Source organism: Typopeltis vanoorti, chromosome 22, assembly GCF_054136105.1.
Source record: "Typopeltis vanoorti isolate ZY-2024b chromosome 22, IOZ_Tvanoo_1.0, whole genome shotgun sequence".
NCBI classification, from domain to species: Eukaryota; Metazoa; Arthropoda; class Arachnida; order Uropygi; family Thelyphonidae; genus Typopeltis; species Typopeltis vanoorti.
This window is the reverse complement of record NC_143570.1, coordinates 9,831,656-9,848,111: the sequence shown is the minus strand read 5'-3', so window position 1 is coordinate 9,848,111 and position 16,456 is coordinate 9,831,656. Positions and strand designations below refer to the sequence as shown.

Here is a 16,456-nt window from a genome sequence, read left to right as displayed (position 1 = left end):
TTTTGATTGGCTACTTTCTCAGGAGAGAAAGAGGCGACATAACATCTTAATTGACTTACTTCTATCAGTGATATTCTTCGCACTACTCCCTTCTTGCTTGAATTAGACTTTCTGTGCTTTAATTTTCTCTTTCTTTCATCCTTTGGCCATTTTTGTGTCCTTTCGCTCTTCATCTAATTCCAAAGAATCTTCATTTTCTCTCCTGCTTATTAAAGAAACACTGAACGTATTAGGTGATTCCTTAACTATATTTTCCAACTTACTAATTATTATTTTTGGTAGGTTTGCAAAATGTGTACCATTTCGTCTTTTCCGTCAATTTGTTGGTTTGTCCGAATGCTCGCATATTATTTTTATCAGCTCTGGAGTAGACAAATGTTACAGAGATTTTATACATGCGATATTTGACAGATCGTTATTCATTTGACCACTTCGGAGTCAAAACATTTCGAAGTTACAGAATAATAACTCCGCTCTGGCTTAATAGGATTAAATTATATTTGATATTTATGAACTCTCGGAACTTTGTCTAACCATACAGAACTAATATTTAAAAAAAGGCAGAAGCTTTTTATTATTGTTTCCGTATTATTTCCATGCCCGTTTTCTAGCAAACCAACAGATTTACTATAAAATTAAGATCATTCAAATAGTAATTTTTTAAGATACTTGTTTCTAAATTAAACTTCGATTATAACTAAATTTCATTAGTATGATCTGCTTTCACGTGTACAGGGGAAAATGAATATATGCAACAGCTCTTTAAAAAGAAATAATAATAATAAATCCGCGCGGTTAGCCTAGTGGCTGTGCGCTTCGCAACCATATACCTGGGAAAGGCGTATCCTAGGTTCGATTCTCGTCGGTGACGTGAGTAGCTGAAGGATCTTCCTCAGCCATAGCTAAGTTAGCCGGTCTTAAGCGTGGACAGCAGAGTTTTCCCCCAGATTATCCTGGAGTTTTTCATCCCGCAAAGCAGGCAAACCGGCCTTGAGAACTCAACACTACAGGACATAGGATACACCGAGGTGTGGGGCTGACCGCCTTATCCTGCGAAAGGTTTGAGGTCCGATGATTAATGCAACCTCGACATCGCAAGGTAAAAGAGGGTAAAAGGAAGATGAGATGGGATAAAAATAAATACGGTAGCAATACATCGCACGTGTAGCTCATTATTCGCGGCAGAATAAGAGAGGTAAGCAGTTGCATCGCTATGTTTCCTCATAAAGCCAAGAGATAGCGTCTCAAGAACGCACCATGAATTTCAACATGGCGGGACAATTGGAAACTGAGATGCTCAGTGTAATCTGATTTCTGCATGCGAATGCTACTACACCAGCAAAAAATCATCGCGAATTTGTCGTTCGTCATTTTGCTTGATAAAAAAATAATAAATAAATAAAATATACTATTTATAATAACAAGTAAAAATATTCAAAGTAATGCCATCGAAAAAAAAAAAGAATAGCGATTTGTAATCTTAAGATGTACTTGTTGAATTTCTGTCAAACACACTGTTGCAACTTACTATTCGTTGCTAACTTCGTCAATTATGGGTTAAAAACTTCATCATCATGCTGCACGATAACGCCACGTCAACCATATGAGAGAATGATTTTGTTACTGAAACTGAGTTTCTGGATTGCCCTGACCTTGACCCGTAATTTCCAATTCTTTGGAGAACTGAAAGGACACATGCTGGCAGCGATTCGCAAGAAACAGCTTTGTGCAGCGTGCCTTCCATTTATGTAAGAATACAGTCCGTCAGATAAAATATGCTTATATCTCTGTGTGTACGCTACACTGAACCAGTTTTTACTCTTTGGTGGATTCACAGTTCTTTTCTTTTGTTATTAATTGATATTATAATACGAGAGGAAAAAATCTAATTTTCGAAACTTAAAACAACTTTGCATTGCAACTAAAATTATATTTATCAGATGGATATTCTTGCAAAGATTTGATAGAATGAGAATACAAACAAGTTGAAATTTAAGCATTTATGAGTTCACAAGCTATTTTCCGCAATCATAATTCGGTTTTTTTCTTTTTCTCTCAGTTGAAATTATTGCTAAACGCTTCAATAACAAAGATGCTTTTAGATGAATAAAATCTGTTTACGATGCAAGGAACCGTTATAGGGGCTTTTCAGCTGAAAGTGAATTAGTCGATTTCCCTACAGAAGTGGTACGATTTTTCCTCTTAAAATCTTGGATTTTGTTTCATCCCAAAAACAAACCCGTCTGGAGGATTATACGCAATAAACAGATGTAATACCGGCCTCATATCCTTAGTTGCTTCGGCTGTATTTCCAAATAACCTTAACACCACTTGATCGCTTCATAATGTAAAATGGTCCGTTATGTATTACCAAAGAATACAGAAGCAGAATACTTGTAAAAGTAACATTCATGCAGTTCAGATCTAGAAGCAAGCGCATTATTATGTCTCTGAACAACGTATGTTCACCGACCGATTTGTCTGTTTTGGAAAAGGTAAACAACTAACTCCACTTCATCTAGAAAGGCATCTCGAAACGTCTTGGCAATCTTAACAGATTCGAACCAAAAAGGATATGTTTTGGTGCCAAAATGGCATCTCATATAAGTTGAATATTCCGAAGAAGATTCCAGTTATCTAAGAAGTGGATACCATTCAAGAAAATTGGAGACTAGTGTTGTTTGAAGTCCACTTCGAGGACCCGTGGTGTAGAATTTTGTTACTAGTGGTTTGATGCGAGAGAGGAGAGAAGCAAAACATGGAAAAACTTAAGCATGAGAACCAACCTGTCTCAGAATGTTCCGAGGCTCTTTGCTAGAAGTTTACAGTTTATATGTGCGTACATCGCGCAACAAAGCTTGTATAAACTATACTAATGAGTTAGAAAACCTGTCAGATGTGAAATTCTAAGCTAAAAAAAATCTGGGGTGAACAAATAAAGTGCACATCATTTGTTCGATTTTATTAAGTCCGTTTCTATTGACAAGTTAGATAAAGAAAAACTCTGACAGCCAGTGCCATTTTCTTTTAAAATGTAAGTGATGGTTCTTGTATGATCCACATTTACATATTCGATTCGTTACAAATTATCTTAAGCTCCTTTTCTTAGGTATTTTGATAATTATCATATTCTGGATAACAAACAGTATACGATCTACATTATTCCATGCCATGTTTGCAGTTTCCTAATGACTTAATATAAGAAAAACAAGGTAAAGGAATGACTCAATGGCGTTATTGATTTTAGACGTATATTAATCCGTAATCCCAGATTAAACCATGGACTTCTCAATTTATGAAAACAGAGGTGACTCACAGACTGCTCAACTTTGAGGGGATATTCATTATTATTATTATTATTTCATCTTTGACTCTTAGATATCTAATCAAATCTAATCAATAGGAGCTATAGGAACAGCGTTTTATTCCAAAAAAGGTTTCTTCTATTCATGATATATTTCTAAACCAAAATAACATTTTTTTTTGGAATACAACACTTCTCATATAACGCGGTGAATCCATTATTTGAATGCGGTTTCCAAAATGTCTCCTTGCAGATGTGTGTTATTTTTTTTTAAACTTTCTCTTTTCGTAAACTTCCATCCTAAAATAATTAACAATATTTTCAGCCGCTGTATATTTAATATTTCCCATATAATTGCTTAACAGAAGCTGAAACGTACATGCTCTAAGTTTATGGAAGACGAAATATTTTAAGAAAACACGCGTAAAAAAGAGTAAGAAGCACATGCAATTCGTCTATCAGACGACAGAAAAATAACTGCTTATTCTAACGCTAATTTAATCTGTACCGAAAACGCCACAAACGATTGAAAAATCACTCTTTTTCACGCACGAGGTTTAAAATGATGTATCTACTAAGAAGCTTCCATTAGCCAAGTAATCCATCCTTAATCTATTGCATAACTTGAGAATGTGCGCGAAATTACAGACTAGATATGTCAATGAGCAGTCGAATAGGAAGGAAGGGAAAGAGAAAACGACAATTAAATTGTAATTATTAAAAAAAATCCACTAGCGTTTCTTGCCCTAAAGGAAAGAAATTTTCAAATTTTGAAAATTTCAAAATTTTCGAATTTTGAAAATTATCCGCTCTTAATATTTTACTAACGTCAAGGCATTCAGGTGTACTAGGGTGTATTCCATGTTCGATTTTAATGAATTGTGGTCGGTTAGGGTTAAGTTCGAATTATTTTTTTCGTGAGAAAACACTTGTTGCTTGGGCCAAAAGTCGACTAACTCTGAACTCGACTGAAAAAAGAAAAAAGCACAGAAAAAAAGTTCTTCTAGTCGTCGATCCTATAACGATCGTTCTTCTGCGCACATCGTCATGGCAATTAAAAGAACGCCATGAAGCATGAGGATTATTACTTTGCTATAGCTTTTTCTTGTTCGCATTTTAATTGGTTTTCTTTTACAGCTCTATTCAAGATTTAGATAAACATTAAGATTTGTAAACTTTAAGCCACCACAGTCGCATATGCGAGAACCATAGCTTTAACCAGAACCGAAAAAGATCAATGAGATGACCAGGATGGAATGAAATCTCCCCGTCTTCATTTTACATCGCACGAACCTTACTGTACTGGTGATTCTTCCATGCCTTTCACCGGCTTATTTTTCCCTCATTTGATTCCAAAACAATTTCACAGTAGCATATTCTACGTTCTTTCTCTAATAAGAATTTGAAGAATATAGTTTTCTCTTGCTAATCTATCTGAGATAAAATTTTATTGAATATTGTTTTTTAAAACATTATCAACTCTTCTTCTTCATGTAGCTTCCTCAGTGAGAGGGTGCAGCACTGTCCTTCCAGTTCTCTCTGTTGGTGGCTTTCCTTTTTGTTTCTGCATAGCCACGTGATCCTGTCCATGATCTTATATCTTCAAGCCATGTCCTTCATTTTTTGCCTCTTGATCCTTTTCCCATAATTTTTCCTTCTAAAACTGTTAGTATCCTCTGTCCTGCTGAACCTCTCAGTACATGTCCTTCCAATCTCACCTTTCTCTGGATCATTTCCTGTAATAAAGATCTCTGTGTTCTCATTCTCTGTAGGACATCTATATTTGTCACATGTTCTGTCCATGGAATTTTCAGAGCTCTCCTATAGCACCACATTTCAAAGGCCATGATCCGTTGCCTTACTCTCTTGTTGAATATCCAGGTCTCCCGTGAAAACTGCCACACTAATGTTCTTTTGATTATTTTCTTTGTCTCGATACTCACAGAACTTCTGAGCAGATCTTTATTTTTCCAGAAGGCATCTTCAGCTATGGCTGTTTTTATTTTTATTTCTTTATCTTGCTTTCCATCTGCAGTAAAGTAGGTGCCTAAATATTTGTATTCTGTTGTATGTTCAATTTTCATATTGTTTATGAATGTTTCTGGCTTGGATCTGCTTTCTTTTGAGATTTTCATAAATTTGTCTTTTTTGCATTAATATCTAATCCAAATTCTTTACCTTCTTCAATTAGTAGCCGCAGTAATTTGATTATTTTGTTTCTGTTTTCTGCTATTAGAATGGTACCAGCATATCTAAGATGGTTGTATTTTATACCATTGATACTAATTCCTATTTTTTTATTTTTCAATCTTTTTCATCACTGTCTCACTATAGATATTAAATGGATTTGGTGAAAAGATACAACCTTGTCTAACTCCTCTTTTTATTTTCACTACAGAAGTCTTAGAGTTAAACAGTTGCATTTTCTGTTTGGTGTAAATCATTTTTGTAATCTTAAGTACGTGATCTTCTATGTCTAATTTATCTAATATATTGAATATTTTATTTTGTTTTACCCGGTCAAAAGCGTTCTGAAAGTCTATGAAGTATATGTAAATGTTGCTATTTCTTTCAAGTGATCTTTCTATTAGAATTTGTAGTTACAGGATAGCATTAATAGTTCCCATTCTTCTTCTGAAACCTTTCTGTTGTTCACCGACTTCACCGATTAAGGTTCTTTCAATTTGTTTGTTAACAATGGTTAAAAAAATCACAGTTCTGTAATCATCGCAATTTTGTGCATTATTTTTCTTTGGAATTGGAATGCAGATAGACGTTGTAAAAACTTCAGGTAATTCTATTGTTTTATAGATGTCCTGAATGGATTCCACTAAATAGTTGTTATTATTGCCAGTCAAAGCTTTCAGCAGCTCAGCCGGGATATTATACCCAGGGGATTTATTATTAGGAAGATTCTTAATTATGTGTTCTATATCCTTTCTTGTCGGTAGAGTAGCATCTGTTGTTACGTTTAACTTAAGGTGTCGTGAATCATCTAACATGTTACCATTATCATCATCATACAGATCTGATAAGTACTCCACCCATCTTCCATTTCCTTGTCAATGAAATCCTTGATGTTATTAGACTGTGTACGTTTTGCTTTTCCTTAAGTTCTTTCACTTTAAGTAATGTTTCTCAGGTTTTGTTCCTATTTTGTAATTCTTCTATCTCAGTGCACTGCCTATTTATCCAGTTTTCTTTCAATCTTCTGCATAACTGTTTGGTTCTTTTATCCAATATTTTATATCTTAATCTTTCTTCTTCATTTGCTTCTCTTTTCCATGTTCTTCTTTCATCGATAAGGTTGATTACTTCTTGTATTATCCATGTTTTTTTTCTTTGTTTCTTCTTGTTTATTGATGTGGTTTTTAGCAGATGTTATGAGAACTGCTTGTAGTGTATTCCACTGAGAGGTTTCATTTTCGTTTTGCAACTGCGTAAACAGCAGTTCTGAAACATTGTCATTAAAGTTTGATTTTACTATTGAATTTTGTAGCATTTGCAGATCCCATTTTAGAGGTTGACGTCTTTTAATTTTTACCGTTTTCAGGCGATTATTCATCTTCATTAAGACCAGTCTATGATCACCACAGTCAGCACTTGTCATCACCTTTGAGTTCTGTATTCCATTGACGTAATGTTTACTGACCACAATATAGTTTAATTGATTTTTTGTATCTTCCATCCGGACTTTGCCATGTGTATCTTACTGTTGTTTTTTCTCTAAACGTGTTAGTTATGAAAAGACTGTGCTTGTTACAGAAATCAAGCAATCAACTCTTACAAGTACTTATTTCTTGGTTTATCTATTTCTCAAATACGTTTCAATTCCCCACCCCCTTCTTGATCACTCTTCAGCAACACGCACATACAAGCTGTCTCTCTTGATCTCTTGACGCATCCATTTTTCATGCGTCTTCATTTAAACTGCCTATTTTTTCCCCAATGAAGAACAATAAATATTTTCACAAACCACTACCATATTGAGAGTCACAGTTACACAATAGGAAAATGATTCCAACAAAGGAATAGATATGTATTTAGTCATTTCCATAATGGATTCACTCTCGATAACTCGATAAAAATTAATTTTTTATTAACTGAATTGTATGCTAAAAATAGAAATCGAGATAACACATCCTACAATCTAATGCACTTTTATAAGAATACTAGGGGGCTACGCCCCCCCCCCTGGCGCCCAACCCCCCGAGTTCGGACTGGTAGCCGGTTCTTCTTGAATTCTGATGACTCGAATTTTGAAGACTCGACACTCAGGGTAGCCCCTGAGTTTCAAAACGTTTCGAAAAACGTGACATAAAAAGGCTTATAATTTTATATATATAGGGTAGATATCAAGCTAAATGGACAGTACAAGAGTATTCAAATTCTATTATGTGTTATTTCATTCTAACTTGAGGCTTCTAACACAATTGTTCGCTTCCTTCCCACCACCACACACAAAAAGCAAGCTATATGTACCTTTATAATACAGTCCTTCAATCAAACCTATCATTTTCTTCTTCTTAACGATCTATTTTCTTACTACACAAATTTTTATTTTGCATATGTTCCAGTCTAGCTGATTTCATGAGAACTACACTGTTCGGATACTGCCTTCCTGTTTGAAGTGATTCAAAAAAGCAATCATTCACTAGCACCTCCATATCGAGGAGAAAGTTAATATTTACATTATATTACAGAATAAAAAATCATACTGATTAGCTAAGTTAACAGTAAATGAAAGTTTGGGCTATAAAACCCGAACCTACTTCGGATTTATTGCGTCAACTTTCATTTCTCGTTAACTTCGCTGATAAATATGGATGCCACATTTCTGTGCTGAATTTTTTTTTTTCTCTAACCAAGACGAAAGAACTCTTTTTAGGCTCTTTCTTCGAAACTAGGGTCTAAAAGTCGAGAGTCAAACTGTTCCCACGGCCTAGCAATCTGCAACAGGAAATGGGCTATAACATTCGAATTCGCGAAAGCAATCCCTAATCCTCAGACTAGTTAGGGATAGGCTGGAGTACAGGAATAGTTTAATTAAATTAAGTAATATTTATATTTTGGTTATACTAAGGTTAAAAATTATAAATAACAATATAATGTCGAAAAACAGTATTTCAAGTGAAATAAAAAAAAGAGGATCATATAAAAGGTTACAGCGCAATTATTAGTGTCGAATACATGTATTTGAAAATATTCATATTCTAGAACGGCAAGTTTCTGAATAGAATACTCATCCCGATGAAAGATTAACGAAAAGATTGAGCCTTTCAAATCTCTAAGAATTATGATTTCGATCTTCAGTAGGTGGTTCGCTTATTGCTGATATGCCTTCTGATAAGGCAAATACATGGACTCTTCGCAGATCGTGTCTTTTAAGCAGTTTAATACTAAAGCAATTCTACATGACTCCACTTTCGCAGCTTTTTTTAGAAGTTTCTTAGCGCAAACACTAGTTTATCTGCGTAGTATAAAACTAACTGTTTATTCTTCTTTGGATTTTTTTTTGTTTTCATTTTACTGATTCCATTCCGCTTACTCCTATATATAGCTGATATCACACTACAATGAAAGCTGATTCAGAAATGCTAAAAGCAGGGGGGGGGGAAATACTGTTTGGTCCTTCCCACCCAATATGATTCAAAAATTCTGCAAATATTATTTTTAAAATTTAATATTTTTATAAATAATCATTGCGGTTTATTACATAATACAAATATTGACTAATATGAGTAGCGAAAGGTTAAAACAACGACATGGACTTACACAGACCATAATAATGACGGTATCGTTTTCTTTTACAGTAAGTTTACCATGTATGAGAAAAACAACAGAAAAAGAAGTCGAGCAGCATTAATAGTATATCTCTTAGCATTTTGAAAGGGCAACTCTACGTTTGTATAAATAAAATAAAAAAAAAACGAAAAAGAAAATTACGAAAAAAGCAATAATATTTGTGCAATGTTTAGAAAATTACAAAGTCTGAAGCAATACATGGTCGCCAAACAGCTAACATTTTCTGCTATTACATGAGCAGTACTAATATTAAACATACATAACACCGAGCTGTATAAAGATATCGATGTTCCATTAAGTTGGCCTTTTGCCGAAGAATGAGGAGAGTTAGAGAAGACGCTTAGCTGTTAGTGGAAATGAGCAATTGGAGATTTTTTTTTTTTTTTTTATCAGAATTCCGTTAGGCTACCTTTCGCCATTATTACTGCAACAGGAATTACCATATTACTGTCGCACGAAACAAATTAAATTGCATACATGTCCATAGTGAGGTCATGATAGCACACTCGTATTATCTTTTCCAGCATTTACCTTTTTTTGTGATTGGTCCCTTCTTCCCGATTATTCTACTCACTAATTGCTAGCAATGCTCAACAGGATGATGATCTGGGTAGTTGCTAGGCCATTGGAAAATGTGTTCTTTTACCTAAGAATGGGGAGAGGAAGAGAAGACGATAAATTTTGAATTAGGAGATCCCTTTGACCATTTTAAAAGTGAAGTGTGCGCGCTTTCTAGTCTATATAGTTTTAATACTGGAATAACAGGAATTCAAGTTGCTGTAAACTAGCCGATGTGCAACAGTAGCGTTAAGGTTTCACCGACGTTTCATTTCACTCGATGTATCCTTTTACGATTTTGTAGTGATAATCACTTCAAGGTGCGGTCCTCCGTAGATAGCGTCTTCATTCCGCTTCTAGGTCTCCTCTTCCAATTACCCACCTCTCTCTCGTCGTTTTTCTTGAAGAGACACGATACTGTTTAATGATGGCAATCCAATTTCTTGCTAATATCTCGCAATGAATATCTTCGTCACGAAAAGCAAGCGTTAACAGTGGCATCGTACTCACAAGTCCACCATAACGTTAGCAAGTGAGGCTCTTCTACCCTTAAGTGATGCACTTAAGCTAGTAGATGATGCAATACCGAATGTATTATGCCATCCCGACACAGTCGATATTATGAAATTGCTGTTGTTGTATCACAGGCTTGATAATTAATGAGAGGTATCATTTGTTTTCTCTTTTAAATGATTTTTTCGCTATTAAAAGCGAAATTTTCACTTTTTGTTAGGTACTGTTAAATCTTGAATAAAAGGGATTTTAGTAAAATAATACCTTTTATTCAGATTTTACAAGTATACTAAATCCTGCTAAAATACTTCTATATCAATGAATAAACTTGGCGTAATTGTAATAGAAATAATGTTTTTTTTTTGAATTATGAATAATGTATTATCAATAGTTTTGTGTAAGAACAAAGGAGATTGTATTGTGTCTAAGTATGCCATAGTGAACAAAAAAAATTCCAGACAGGAGTAAGAAGATTAAGTCATGCCCTGAGGCTACTGTACACGTGCAGCGCGATATTACACGGGGTCTCCCATCTAATTGCACCGATAGACGTGAGTGTCGGGTGCAGAAAATTACGGTACCCAGTGGACGATGACGTAGTCGTCGTCCTCTGGGTACCGTAATAAATAGTAGTTCACTATGTCGAAACGAGGTCTTGTCTTGCCTTTTCTTGGAATACGAGTTCGAGTCGATCCGGTCCCGGGTCAGCGAGAAGTTTCGAGGTCACGTGGGGTTCCGACCTGAATTTACGATGTACGCTGCGGCAGCGGGGTTTTGCTAATATCGTCGGAGATAATTTGTAATCGCCATCGGAGACCTGTGTTCCAGATAGACGCGACTAAGATAAGGTTTTTTAGAAGAATTTAGATGCCAAGTTCCTGATGTCCGCTGATAATTAAGAAGGATCTCACAAGCCTCGGAAAAATGTACCCCAGTTCAATGCTAAAGTGAAACGGGAACAGAAGGAGATTTCAAGGATCGTTCAGAGAGGTACAGACTTCTGTTCAAGAAAGATCTTTTCATTGTTTAGCTAGAGAAAACGATTGTGACGGTGATTTAATTAAGGGACTTGATTTATAGTGATACTTGAGGACTTTAGGCCTTATGCTGATAGTTGAGATATTTTTTATATGTGAGAGAAGGTCTGGTAAAAAAATTTTAAAGTGAAATATCGTGTATTTAATGTTATAGCTATTGCCTCAACCTGCAGAATGTTATGTAAGATTAATCTGAGTATAACCAAGTTTAATGAAAGAAAATTATAGACACGTGGTCTTACTAGAATTGAATATGATAAGGAACTAAATTGTAAACGTAGTCATTAGTTGTGATTTGAAGCATAGAAGCTAATTTACTTAGTATTAAAATTGATCCATCGTACATTTCATTGAAGTTAAATAAATTGTTTTCTCGTTTAAATAACTTGCCTGATTTCTATTTCCAATGCACTACTCATTAATTCAATTCTGGGAGCCTTAAGGTAGATATTGTCACGACTGCATAACAGAAAATTGAAGTGCTAGATTTACTTAGAATTAAGGGAGAAAAGTTTCGTGTGGTTTACTGTGTGTTATTTTTCGGAGGGAGATTCAACTCCCACCCACAAATTTGGTGGCGCAGCTAGAAACTAAATAAATTTTCAAAATTCAGTTGATAATAAACACCAGTACGTCAGACAAAGAGATTGGCTCCAGCCAGAGGCGATTTCTTTCTTCTGTAAGTTTTGCACACGTGAGCTTCATATTATTTTCGGCAATAAGTCAGAAGTATAGAAAAGGTTAAGAAGAAAGGTTAAACGAGATAACTATAGTTTTTTTAGAAAGGCGCCAGAAGAAAGATATAATTGAAGATCTGATAACATTGTTAAAATTGGTGTTTATTTTAAACTTTTAAAATGGTATCTATAATTTTCTTTCATTAAACTTGGTTATACTTACAGACTGGGGAGTTGAAGTACTATAATAGATTCATTTTATCGTTCCATCTCTTGTATTCAAGCTCTGGGTAAATGGAGTATAATGAAATATTGGCATATGTAGTCGATACAAATATTTATCGAGACATTTCTATTTTGGTTTAAGCCGCCCCAGTTTGTAGGGAAATTGATACAGTAGTATTAACATCGCTTGGGTTGGACAAAATTTGAAACATTCTGTATACGTGTAGAAAGGAAACAAGTATAGAAATAATCAGATAGAATCACAACTGACCTAGAGCTGCTTTTGGCATATGCTATAGGCAGTTTATTGTTGTTAGATGGAATATATAATTTTGTATCGCTCGAAATCATTTCGCTAATAAGAAATTATCCCATAAATTGAAAGCCAAACGGCTATTTTTCTGGCATCCTTAATAATAATTAAGGGGATACAAATACCTTGTTGTTCAACTGCCAGTAAGCAAAACTCTAAGATCGAGAACTACGAATCTATGAGTTTCATATATCCCGAAAAACTATCGGCGAATCCAAGTGTAAATGACCACTTGGTAGTACAACACCAAGGCAACTCGAAGCAAAGGTGGAGCAAGCTCCCTCTATCCTTGATATTTTCTCATAATGTAAAAAGTGTTACATCCCCTAGGGGCTGTGTTTTTACATTATGAGAAAATATCAAGGATAGTGAGGGAGCTTGCTCCACCTTTGCTTCGAGTTGCCTTGGTGTTGTACTACCAAGTGGTCATTTACACTTGGATTCGCCGATAGTTTTTCGGTATATATATATATTTTTTTTTGTTTTTCGGTGTATGTATATATATATATATATATATATGTATATATATAGTTTTGCTTACTGGCAGTTGAATGACAAGCGATTTTATCTCCTTAATTATTAAGAAATTATCCCATACATATAAAAAATTACATTACAGCTGGCAACAATAAACCGCCCGCTTACAGCATAATAAACAAAAGGGCAAGGTTCACTTTTTTTTTTTTTTGAGTGTCTCGAATCATCAATACTTGTTTCCTTCCTAAATTAAAAAAAAAAATATGAAAATTTTTCAGTCAAGTTTTGTATAGGTCCGTCCATGTGCAGCATTCCAAACTGAACCATATCGATTTTTATCATTTGCATAAAGTAGATAGATACTGATTAATGATGAAAGAGTCGACAACATCTCAAAAGTAATTTACAGAAGAAACTAGAAACACGCTGTTGCTTTCTTTGTACATTAGGTGAAAAACCAGCTACTTGCCCATCACAAACACAAAAAATACGCAACAAATGCGGAAGGAATATGAATGCGAGCTACGTATTAGAAATATTTTCGGATTATAATAAAAGAAAAATGTGCTCTTTCTGAGCGAGAAAAAAAAAACATTGCATGTGGGAATAAACGAAAGACAAAAAAGAGGAGTAAATTTAAGAAAGAATATAACATTTGCATTCTGATGGCGAGGGAAGGAACAGGAAACGGAAAAATACCTGCGTCCTTAGAGGATACGAAAAGGTCTAAGACTGAGCGAAGAAGTCCACGGGTGAATATATTAAAGAAAGAAGCGGCTGCTGCCGATGCATGCAACAGAAAGGTCGATATAACAATATATATATACAAAATATAAGAGGAAAACGCATGCAAAGAAAATCAAATAAGAAAAACTTCGGATGCTTTATTAAATGTAATTTTCTCTATCTTCTTATTTTGACAGATGCATGAAAATATGAAGGAAAAAAAAAACACTTTCACACTTTCTCCCTTTTTTAATTTTATCAAGTGCGAAAATACTAAAATATACAAAATTATCGCAAGACCATAAGAAAGAGCAACGAATCAGAATTCACAGCTCACTTCTTCCCCTAACCCCACCCCCAGTGTGAACACGAGTACACTAAAAGGAAAAACTGGATACTGCAGAATTAGCCACTTCATCCCATCCCATCCCACTAGTCATGACTATTGAGATAAGAATAAGAGAACGGCTTGAAAAGACGAATTTCAGGAAATAAAAAACATAACTTGTGCAGGTCTTTCCTAAAATGCGCAAATATATTTCATTAACGTGAACCATTGTAATAATTTTATGCAATACTGAACCTTCTCGAACGAAGTTCGGTCAGGAACTTAGAGCCAACAAGCACACAGAACTACTTCAGAAAAAAGGTAGCCTGCATTACCTATTTTTCTTTTTCTAAATGGCTTATAAGTTACCCCAGGTATTATTGCGCACGATGGTTTATTACATTAGTAAACGTCAGTCATGAAGTGTACCTCAAACAAAAAAAAAAAAATTTATGGATTAAACAATAAATAACGTAAAATATATCAGTGAAAAAGTTTATCAACCAGCTGGCGTAACACTATACGTGCTCCATGAAGTTATAGCTGAAAAATTGTCAATGAATGCATATATTTGAGGTCAACAACACATCAGCAAAGTTTAATGGAGTATGGTGAAACGGAGGAGTAAATATTGACACACTGAGATCAGACCGCAGCGAACAATCGAAATATAAATGCCTATGAATACAGTATGATGGAATCAGGGTGATATTAACGCGGTCTCCACAATCGCAAATGATATAAATTATAAGAGAAGGAAAATGGTGGAAGAATGAACTAAAAGATCGGGTATTAGAGGAGCCCCTCTTGAGTCATGCGCGACACGTTAACATGCATTAGCTTATTGTAGAGTGCAACATTAATGGTTGTTAGGATCACAAAGGTATTATTCACGTGTATTAGTAGGTAAGTAATAATATTCTTTCAAACACCAAAAGCGGGCAAGGATAACGATGAATGTGAAAATACAAGCTCGCCACTCAGAAAAGAAGACGGCAAAACTTACTGCACAAATACACATACACAGCGAGAAAGACGAAAAGGTATTTTGAGACAAACAGATAAAAGCTGTAGAAGCAAAGTGGAATTCTGAAACGGTAAGTCTATAAAACGATGCGTTCATTGCTATTAGCACCTCCTCCTCCTGCACCTCGGAATCCAACCCCCACCAACACGAAAGGATAAGCATCCCGGAGCACACTTCGATCGGCGCGGCCATTCCGAAGCACTGAACAGGTGGCCGTACTTACCTCCGACCATCACAAACAGCAACCCCAGCAACAGAAGTGCTCCTAGCCGGGCTTCCATCGAACCACGCGAACCCGTCATATCCTTGTCCAGCAGCCAAGAAATCCAAGCACCGAGGAGAAGGAACACAGTTTTCTTAGGTTACCGCACCACTTTGTACACGCCGATCGTGACAACTCCGTCGCACGCTAGATGAGTGTCTTCACGTAACACCAGCAACGACACACGCACAAGCATGTGAGCAGACAAATCAGAGAGCTCCCTAGAGGTCGCTGCTAGATAAATGGAGGCCGCCGGTTGTCTCAGTAACGGTTGTAAACGGCAGATGATCATAGAAAGTCGAGGAGTACTTCGGTGTCACCCCTATGTCGACATCACGGGCAGTAACAAGGAAGTCTCTTTAAAGTACTACTATTCTGAAATGTAAAATTTAAACGGAATAAAACCGTAAGGTAACTAACCCATCTTTGTTCTGGATTAACAGCCATCCTTAAATATTCCTCATTTCGTTCCACATTTCACCTTCGATTATGTTCGTGGATTGAAATGAAAAGATTTTTTTTTTTTTTTTTTTTTGTCAACATAAAGATCAAAATCCTTATTACATTTTATTTTCACCCACCCATATACAGTACAGAGAAAATAGTTCTCTCTGCTTTCCCCCCAACATTTAATGTTCATTTTAACTGCTAAAATTTTTATAGGAATATTTAAATAGTGAGACGGTTTATTAACTACTTGGTTATCTTTATTAATGCTAAAAAATTACCACACATATGCGTTAATTGTTTTTCGAATTTATGTTTATTTAAATATCAATAAGAATGAGAATTCCAGAGGAATTTTAAAATAAAATGGAATTATCCCGATTATTAAAACTTTAAAAAAATTATTGAGATAAATAAATGTTTTACATAAACAATAATATAAATTTAACAGTCGTCAGAGTTTGCAGAAGGATAACTATAGAGTAAGTTCTTGGTAATATGATAAGAGTAGTAATAATAAGATACAAAAATACACTTGCTTACATCTCACACTTGGTTAAGAGTTGGAATGGGGTGGTGGAATTAAGCAATTAAATCAAGACACTAAACTGAGCCATATACGTTATTAACCATTTGTATTAAGCCTGTGAATTATATTTGTATTCTTCTGTGCAGCGAAAACCCGTGTTTTCACTGCACAAAAAAAAAAAAAAAAAAAAAAAAAAATGCAGTACAGGACGTTGTTCCAAAAGGCAAA

General features: G+C 35.1%; 1 protein-coding gene across 1 annotated transcript in view; it reads right to left on the bottom strand.

Annotated features, from left to right (window-relative positions):
- LOC150094150 (acetylcholine receptor subunit alpha-like) overlaps positions 1 to 15,309 on the bottom strand; it is a 226,546-nt gene extending 211,237 nt beyond the window's left edge. The window contains exon 1 of the mRNA XM_090412411.1: positions 15,214 to 15,309. Coding sequence (XP_090268537.1) covers positions 15,214 to 15,292 — 79 coding nt within the window. The 5' untranslated portion in view covers positions 15,293 to 15,309. The remainder of the gene's footprint in view (positions 1 to 15,213) is intronic.
- Positions 15,310 to 16,456: the final 1,147 nt, after the last annotated feature.